General features: G+C 31.2%; 2 protein-coding genes across 2 annotated transcripts; both read right to left on the bottom strand.

The window, feature by feature from the left end:
• Nucleotides 1–295: 295 nt before the first annotated feature.
• LOC133293779 (transcription factor GTE8-like) lies at nucleotides 296–1338 on the bottom strand. The gene is made up of 5 exons (XM_061492385.1): nucleotides 1236–1338; nucleotides 1026–1147; nucleotides 869–917; nucleotides 605–741; nucleotides 296–520 (listed from the first exon to the last, which is right to left on the bottom strand). The coding sequence occupies exons 1-5, from the start codon at nucleotides 1336–1338 to the stop codon at nucleotides 296–298; spliced, it is 636 nt and encodes a 211-aa protein (XP_061348369.1).
• Nucleotides 1339–1420: 82 nt separating this feature from the next.
• LOC133293778 (transcription factor GTE12-like) lies at nucleotides 1421–2390 on the bottom strand. The gene is made up of 2 exons (XM_061492384.1): nucleotides 1659–2390; nucleotides 1421–1495 (listed from the first exon to the last, which is right to left on the bottom strand). The coding sequence occupies exons 1-2, from the start codon at nucleotides 2388–2390 to the stop codon at nucleotides 1421–1423; spliced, it is 807 nt and encodes a 268-aa protein (XP_061348368.1).
• Between the last annotated feature and the right edge of the window lie 7436 nt (nucleotides 2391–9826).

The raw sequence follows: 9826 nt of genomic DNA, 5'->3' as shown, positions 1-9826 counted from the left end.
TTAATCAATTCGTAACACTATAAACATCACAAGATAACACAAGGAATAATGAACAGAAATATTTTCATTGACCATAATTGATTCCGCCGAAAAAAGGTATAAACAAGCATAGCAGAAAGAACAATGACAAATACTCAAATCTCTCAAAACCGTTCCAACCAAAAAAAAGTGTAAACAACTATGAACAGTATCAAATCTCTTAATAACAAATTTCCCCTTCTTCCAAATTGTTGAGATATATAGTCCCACATTGGTTGTATGTGCAACTAATGTGACCAATGTGGGACTATATTTCTCAACACAAATCATTCAAATCCTCCACATCTTCATTTGAGGTAATATAGTCATCCTTGAAAAATAAACCAAGCCGCTCGAGTGGGTTTTGAGCATGAGATTTATCCATTGCAACTCTAGAGCAATGTTTACTGCTGAAGTCTCCATAACACAACTTACCCCCACACAACATTTTAAGCTCCTCCCAAATCGTCAAGTCATTCTGTATCTCAACAGTTCTTTCAATCTACCAAAGAAGACACATAGAGTGAAACTTCATGTTGTCATTTTGAAAAACCATTATAAAAAATATATTATACAAGAACAAAACCTTTTGTATTCTGACTCGTTCAGCTTCTCTTTCTTTTTCTCTTTGCTGCTTAAACGCTTCATTGGCTTTCATTCTTGCAGCTCCCACAACAGTGTAAATGAAGCAAAATGCAACATTTATAAAAGCTAGAAATAAAGCTTCATAGTCCCCAAATCAAAAATCAACTAAGATAATGAGGATTTAAATATGAAAGCAATCATAAAGTTATATTAAACCAAATTAATTTTTTTCCCCAAGTATGGAAATGACAGATGCTATATTCACCTTCATGCTGCTTCCTTTCCCTTTCCTTTTGCATCTTCATTTTCACACCCTAAACAAAGAAAGGCAAAAGGAGTTGGGGAATAATGCTACATTCAAAACTACAAACTATTAAAACACAAGGAGAAAGTACCATAACCAAGATATGCAAAAGCCTTACCTGGTCCAAAAGTGTTTCATTTTGTGCTTTACGGATAGTATCTGCAAAGCGGCGCTTCAGTGTAGCAACACGGATAGCCTGTTTGGGTGATAACAGTACATCATAAACAGGAGTGCTCCATTCTGGAAAAAAAAATAGCATTTAGAGTCATACCAATTCACAATATAAAGTGCAGTAGCAATTAAATGAAGCATAAATGGAAAAGTTGACCTTCTCTAGAAAGGGAATCAGTAACAGGTGATGTAAGGTGAGAAGTATAACATCCATGTTCACTATCGAGACAACTTGCAGCCCCTTCACATACTATCCACATCATCAGTGCATTCCAAATTATCGAATAAGTTACAGGTAGAACGTCACATATCTCAAATCATTTGCAACGAATCTGTAACGACTTAATGCTTTGTACCTTTGTGTAAGTTTTTCTGAATCAATTTGCAACGAGTCTGTAACGACTTAGGAACCTCAACCTATATAATCAAAGTATTGCCACAATTAAAAAATATTATGCACATACATAAAACAAGCAAAATACAATAACAAGCAACATTATGTTACATCAATTCCAACACATGTATTACATTTTCGCAAATTCCAATGAGGCTTACTTCCCTCGAAGAAAACAATACTTACTTTAGCATGTCTTCCATCCAATGAACTAATCTTCTGGATTTCTTTCATTTCAGGTACTTGCATATTTTTGGGCAAGGTATCCTTTTGCAGGGGACGCATCCTATTACAAAATTTTCTCACATGTCCCCTCACTGCTCCAGTCATAATTTTTTCATTCTCATCTTCACACTTGCATTTCTTCTCCAAGTCTTTCCATTTTCTCTCAAATATTTTTTTGAGCTTCGTTTGCATTAAATGAACAGTATTCATAGGAGGATTATATGTCATGGCATTTGAAAAGGTCAATCTAACATCAGCTGCAAATTCCTCAATGCTAAAGTAAATATTTTTTTCCAGCTTGGATTTAATAGTGCCTAAATCCATGGGATGAGATATGACTGTAAAATAATCTGGAATATTCAATGCCACAGGATCCACTGGCTTATTAAAAGCCCAACCATGTCTGTGGGATGTTAGACTCTTCAGAATGGCAGTACACAGAAGAGATGTTTTCCGATCTATCTTCTGCCTTTTCTCTTTATGGCCCTCGATAATACCTTGTGGTCCTCTCTTGATGGAACCTGTCATAGAGGATTTTTCCTTTGAATTAGAGCACTCATTCTCATCAAAGTGGGATGCTTTTTCTCTAAATTCATACTTTTTCAATCCAGAATCAACTTCAACCCTTTTGGTAGTAAGTAGTAACTTGAAATTTGATTTCTTACCTTGTACTGTTGTTTTAGTAGCACCCATAACGATGTATTAAAACAAATTGTTTGAGGATAATGTTTTGATTTCCAAATTCTTAGAATCCAGAAGGCACACTTTGCTGCAAAGGCATCAAAGAAACAATACATCAATCACATATTGGATAACCCAAACAAGGTGCCAAAAAAAAAAAAAAAGATAGCAACAGTCCCAGCAAAAATAATGTAACCCAATTCAACAAGCATAATTAATTTAGGGATAAAATATAGCACCATACGAGGAAAAAAATCAAATATTAAATAACACCATATATCAAACACATTTTTGCGCAAAGTAAATCACATTTTTTATAAATTACCAAAAAAAAAATCACATTTTTTATAACAGAAACGCTGGCATGCATATACGAGTGAATTAGATTAAAAAAGAAATTGACATCAAAACACCAAATTGGGACAATTTTATTTTTACAACTTGCATAAACCCAGGCAAAAAAAAACTCAAAACTATCCAAAACCCATATTCCCCGACACCAGGAATAAAAAAATTTGGGAAAAACTTTAATAATATTCCTATGGTTTGCTTTAAAATCAAAAATACCCTTTAACCTTTTTTTAAACAGTAATGGCTCTGTGATATAGAAAATACCCATACCCTCTTTATCACCATTAATAAATTTATGTGTTTCTTTTATTATTGTCCCTGTTTAAACAACAAATATAATCACACTTTGAAGGGTTTAAATAAGAGCAATAATGGAGGAGGGGCACGCAGCTGTTAAGGAAGACTATGGTGTTTTCTACACTGGATGTTTTTTTATTCAAAAGCAAACTTTAAGAGTAAAATTATTCAAAAAAAAAGAGAGAGGAGAAAAGCGAAAACACAGAAAGTAACCAAGAAGTCCCTAATCCCGCCTAGTTTGCCATTCATATCGGAACGGAAGGGTTTTTTCTTAAAAAGAAAAAAAAAACTGAAATTTTGAGTAAGCAATTTTATTGAGAGAGAAGCAACTTTATGACAAAACAAAAAAAAAAATAATAATTTTTCATGACAAAACTGTATCGTGTATATATTAAAAAAAAAGGGCATGTTCGAAATCATTTGTCTACGGTGAAGAGAAAAAAAGAAGAGAGAGAAACTATAAATATGATAAATAGACCCCACTCTATTTTTTCTCTTTCGAGGCAGACAAAAAGTTTCTACCTTTAAAAAAGCAATCATTCCCCCTTAAAAAAATGGGGAGTGGATCCTCTCATGTGTAAAAGTGGTCATGTGGTCATGTTATTTGATCATAATCACTCATTTAAAAATTATATATTTTTCTCTCTCTTATCTCATCATCAATGAATGGTGATAATACACCTCCTGCCATTACATGACTTCCATCTACACCTAGCAATGTTACAGCTACGATATCTCCAGCTCTTGCAACCTTGCAGGCATTAGAGTCACGCTCCAATGAGCGTATTGTCCCCACAACAGCTGAAGGCATAACTAAGACCTACAATATATAAATGATACAGTTATAGAAAGAAAATAGTTTTATTTCATGTCGTGTTAGAAGAGTTTAGGCATGTGATTTCATTCCATGCACTGCTATATTATACAATAACCACATACAAAAAGGTTAAATTTCCAGGCTATAAAAACAAAATTCAAACTCCAATCACATCAATACTTTCTATCTGAAGACTGAAAAAAATTAAACAAAATTAAAAAGGAGGCCACCATGGTACTCTTTTGCAGCACCATTACCACCTGCAATATTGACCATCGGATCCATTACCTTGTTTATATTTTCACTAAAGCTATTAGAGGTCTTATACGGACCAACAAGTCAAATACAGATTTCACCGCAAATAAGATGTATCGTGACTATCTGGGGTTACACAAAACTGAGAAAAGAATGTCCTAAAACTTTGCATGACATTGGGATATTATTTTATATCATATTCAATGGAATGAAGGATGATATTGCACGATACATGCTTAACTAGCATTGTTATGGGCAGTCTTTACTTCAAGAGAAAATTTAGATTTTAGAAAAGAGAGGAAACTATATATAGATTGAGAACTTGGCAAAGTAACGCGAAATACAAGGTTGCACGTGAGGAATTGCATGTGATTTAACCCAGAACGATGCAAGTCAAACAATATTTGGTTTCCAAATCAGCATCTTCTTCGTTACATAAAATGCTAAAGCTATTGCTATAATAAAAGGGAAATTAGTGAAGGTAATCAATTTTTTTTTTGATTTTGGCATAAGTCTGATTTTGTTACATCTTATAGTGCTTTATTAAAATTTGTATTTAATGAAATGCATTTCTCTAGTATTTATGTTGGTTGTGTCATAGGGGGAATTAATTGGTAACGAAGAAGATGGAGCAACAGAGATCCATTTGCTGAAGTCGTGTATGAATGAATTCAAATTTCTCTGGCAGACCCGGGATTTTTTATAACAGGGGATAAAAATAAAATTATAAAATTACAAATATTATTAAGACTAATAGGAAATACTAACTACCCCTGATACTTCTTCAATGCATATACTTTTCATAATGATACAAATATGAAATTGTAATAGAAAACATAGAAAGCACAAATGAGTTTAAGTTTATCAGCAAGACAACGACACCAAAATATATGTATATATTTTTTTTAGGTAAATGATCGCCTATAATTATATTAACAAAATTTACAGTCTTAGAAAAAAAGAAACAAATGCTTACATGCTTTGATTTGTAACGACTTAATGTTTTGTACCTTTGTATCGAATAATGCTTTATACCTTTGCTTTAGCATTAAGTCGTTACAGATTCGTTGCAAATTATTTGTGATATGTGACGTTCTACCTGTAACTTATTCGATAATTTGGAATGCAATGATGATGTGGATAGTATGTGAAGGGACTGCAAGTTGTCTCGATAGTGAACATGGATGTTATACTTCTCACCTTACATCACCTGTTACTGATTCCCTTTCTAGAGAAGGTCAACTTTTCCATTTATGCTTCATTTAATTGCTACTGCATTTTATATTGTGAATTGGTATGACTCTAATTGCTATTTCTTTTCCAGAATGGAGCACTCCTGTTTATGATGTACTGTTATCACCCAAACAGGCTATCCGTGTTGCTACACTGAAGCGCCGCTTTGCAGATACTATCCGTAAAGCACAAAATGAAACACTTTTGGACCAGGTAAGGCTTTTGCATATCTTGGTTATGGTACTTTCTCCTTGTGTTTTAATAGTTTGTAGTTTTGAATGTAGCATTATTCCCCAACTCCTTTTGCCTTTCTTTGTTTAGGGTGTGAAAATGAAGATGCAAAAGGAAAGGGAAAGGAAGCAGCATGAAGGTGAATATAGCATCTGTCATTTCCATACTTGGGGAAAAAAATTAATTTGGTTTAATATAACTTTATGATTGTTTTCATATTTAAATGCTCATTATCTTAGTTGATTTTTGATTTGGGGACTATGAAGCTTTATTTCTAGCTTTTATATAATATAAATGCTGCATTTTGCTTCATTTACACTGTTGTGGTAGCTGCAAGAATGAAAGCCAATGAAGCGTTTAAGCAGCAAAGAGAAAAAGAAAGAGAAGCTGAACGAGTCAGAATACAAAAGGTTTTGTTCTTGTATAATATATTTTTTATAATGGTTTTTCAAAATGACAACATGAAGTTTCACTCTATGTGTCTTCTTTGGTAGATTGAAAGAACTGTTGAGATACAGAATGACTTGACGATTTGGGAGGAGCTTGAAATGTTGTGTGGGGGTAAGCTGTGTTATGGAGACTTCAGCAGTAAACATTGCTCTAGAGTTGCAATGGATAAATCTCGTGCTCAAAACCCACTCGAGCGGCTTGGTTTATTTTTCAAGGATGACTATATTACCTCAGATGAAGATGTGGAGGATTTGAATGATTTGTGTTGAGAAATATAGTCCCACATTGGTCACATTAGTTGCACATACAACCAATGTGGGACTATATATCTCAACAATTTGGAAGAAGGGGAAATTTGTTATTAAGAGATTTGATACTGTTCATAGTTGTTTACACTTTTTTTTGGTTGGAACGGTTTTGAGAGATTTGAGTATTTGACATTGTTCTTTCTGCTATGCTTGTTTATACCTTTTTTCGGCGGAATCAATTATGGTCAATGAAAATATTTCTGTTCGTTATTCCTTGTGTTATCTTGTGATGTTTATAGTGTTACGAATTGATTAATAAGATATATTTGTAATAGAAGATTATATGTATTCTATGTAATGATTATTAAATGTAATATTTGGGTGAAATAAAACTCTTGAAAGAGAAAAGCCAGAGAGAGCACTGTTGTGTTTTTCACTCTTGGTGTGATTGCATCTATAAAAATGAAAGTGTAACGTAAGCGGGGTGAAACCCTTCTGAATGAAACCTTAAAATTTTAAAAATCCACGAACTGAGGTAAGCATTTGTTTCTTTTTTTCTAAGACTGTAAATTTTGTTAATATAATTATAGGCGATCATTTACCTAAAAAAAATATATACATATATTTTGGTGTCGTTGTCTTGCTGATAAACTTAAACTCATTTGTGCTTTCTATGTTTTCTATTTCAATTTCATATTTGTATCATTATGAAAAGTATATGCATTGAAGAAGTATCAGGGGTAGTTAGTATTTCCTATTAGTCTTAATAATATTTGTAATTTTATAATTTTATTTTTATCCCCTGTTATAAAAAATCTCGGGTCTGCCAGAGAAATTTGAATTCATTCATACACGACTTCAGCAAATGGATCTCTGTTGCTCCATCTTCTTCGTTACCAATTAATTCCCCCTATGACACAACCAACAGAAATACTAGAGAAATGCATTTCATTAAATACAAATTTTAATAAAGCAGTATAAGATGTAACAAAATCAGACTTATGCCAAAATCAAAAAAAAATTTGATTACCTTCACTAATTTCCCTTTTATTATAGGGTTAAATCACATGCAAAGACTGCCCGTAACAATGCTAGTTAAGCATGTATCATGCATTATCATCCTTCATTCCATTGAATATGATATAAAATAATATCCCAATGTCATGCAAAGTTTTAGGTCATTCTTTGCTCATTGCAACATACGATCATTTAGTATTTGCAAATTGCAACATACGATCCTTTACATTCTGGTATGCAATGCATTTAGAGTTTTAGATGAGTAAAAAAAAAGAAAAAAACATAAAAACCATGATATGTGATGCAAAGAAGCATGTAACACGTACCTCTCAAGAGTTATAGACTTCATGTTTTTTGACGAAGTCATGAATTAAGTGAGTATAGTAAACTGTATTTATTAAGAATTCCTTTTGAATAAGTGTATTTCTAACACTACTTTCGTAATATTACACATATTTAATATTAATTACAGTAATATAATAAACAATGTCTATCAAAGAATTTCAAATAGAATCAAGTTTGTGTTTTTTGAGCTGCAATTCAAAAGATGCAAAAAGAATAAGATTTGTTTTTTAAGCATTGGTGGTTTAATAAAAAATAGAATAAAATGTTGAGCACAAAAATTTTAAACAAAAAAAGAAATTAGAATATAAAGGATGTGAAGTGTGAACTATAAGAGATTCATGTTTGATTCAGTATATACAATAGTTTAAATGAATTATTACCGGCGTAAACAAAAACACGGATTTAGGGTTTATTCACAAGAAAAAATCACTCTAAGACCGATATATCCCTTATGGAAATGCCTCCCCTTCTTTTAATAAAAAGGATTTTAATGAATGAAAGTATTGAAAATATTTAAATTAAATTGGAATTGAATCAATTGATATAAACAACTATGAACCAATACTTTAAAAATTAAATTGAAATTGAATTAGTGAAATTATAAACTAATTATGTACCCGTTAAGGTATTATATTTTTCAACTAATTTTGAATAAAGATTCAATTTTAATAGTTTGATTTAATCAACTTATGATCTATAAATATGTCAATTTTTTTTAAAAAAATCATTGTTATGAATATATTTCTAATTTTAACTATTTGATAAATAAAATAAAATAAACTTAATTTCAATACACTTACAATTTGTTAAAAAAATTTACATCACAAGAAGGATTTAAATTAGAATTTAATTTTAATATATTTTTGGGAAAAACATATATCCTTTCAAAGGATATAACCTTATATCATTTTAGATCCTAACCGTTGATTTTCATCCATCAACGGTTATAATCTATTAATTAATTATTTAATAAATTATTAATTAATTAATTAATAATTTTGATCCAATAAATTAATGGGCCAAATTTATTATTAATTAATTAATAATTTTGATCCAATAAATTATAACCGTTGATGGACAGAAATCAACGGTTAGGATCTAAAATGATGCAATAAAAATTTCTATTGTTTAAAGAAGATATTCAGTTTCGAAACTTTTTTCTTTTAGCTTGGTTAAAGTTAACAATTCATTAATTTGTAGTGTTTTAAATTTATTGTATTCTATGTTGTCTTGTTTGCATACTTTTTTTTTAAGGTGGTTTTAAAAAAAAATTAATTAAGTTTCGAGGACAAAACTTCTTTTAAGGAGGGTAGAATGTAATACCCCATATTTTTGTTAACTTTAACCTTAGGCTAAATTATAATTTAACACCCCATACTTAGACCCTTCTTCAGAAAACCACCTTATACTTTTAATTGAAACAATAAACCCCCTCAAACTATGTCATTAATGCAATTAAGCATATCTGTTAAGAAAACATCTAATTCTGTTAACTCTCACGTGATGAAAAAATATTCCACCAAGTCCTTCTCTTCCTTTCCAAAAAACAGAAATTGTTCATGTTTCGATTTCTTCATCACCGTATCATTCTTTTGAGGGTTCGCTCAGCATCTAATTTTTTCTCTAAAAGAAATCACTATTCTTCTTTCTCTTCTTCCTTTTCTGTTTTGACTCCCAACGGTTCGTGTTGGAGTGTGCCGCAGTTAGCTAGGAAAATATTCAACCCACCTCAATTTTCTGCCATCGTAATATTCCCTATCTTTCTCAATCAGGCATTTATTTTCTATTGAAATTAAGTAACTTTAAATCATGCATTTTAGAGATCCTATCTTCCATGAAAAACAATTGAGACTTAAGATATCTATATTTGTATTGGATTTGCATTTATTCTTGTATACTATTGTCTACTGTGACAGACTAATGTAATAATGATTAATGTATTTGATAAGTTTTATTATATTAAAATAATCTTCAAAAAGAAAGACTGATACAAATTAACAATTTGAAAAGCTTTAAGCATGGTTGATAATCGTTAGGAACATGCAAATGCATGGGAGAAAATGAAATGAAAAATGCTGGTGGAGTTAATTAATAAAAATATGGATTTGACAGTGCTAAATTCAGATTTGATAGGTTTTCAGTTCTTTTATTCAAAATGGAAGCCAGGAATTAACCACCACAGTAAACTATTAGTACATTTTTTT

The sequence above is a fragment of the Gastrolobium bilobum genome, unplaced genomic scaffold, assembly GCF_033153095.1.
Source record: "Gastrolobium bilobum isolate Gb01-03AN ecotype WA unplaced genomic scaffold, APGP_CSIRO_Gbil_v1 utg223138, whole genome shotgun sequence".
NCBI classification, from domain to species: domain Eukaryota; kingdom Viridiplantae; phylum Streptophyta; class Magnoliopsida; order Fabales; family Fabaceae; genus Gastrolobium; species Gastrolobium bilobum.
Note: the sequence above shows the minus strand (reverse complement) of the source record. Positions and strands in the feature narration are given on the sequence as shown.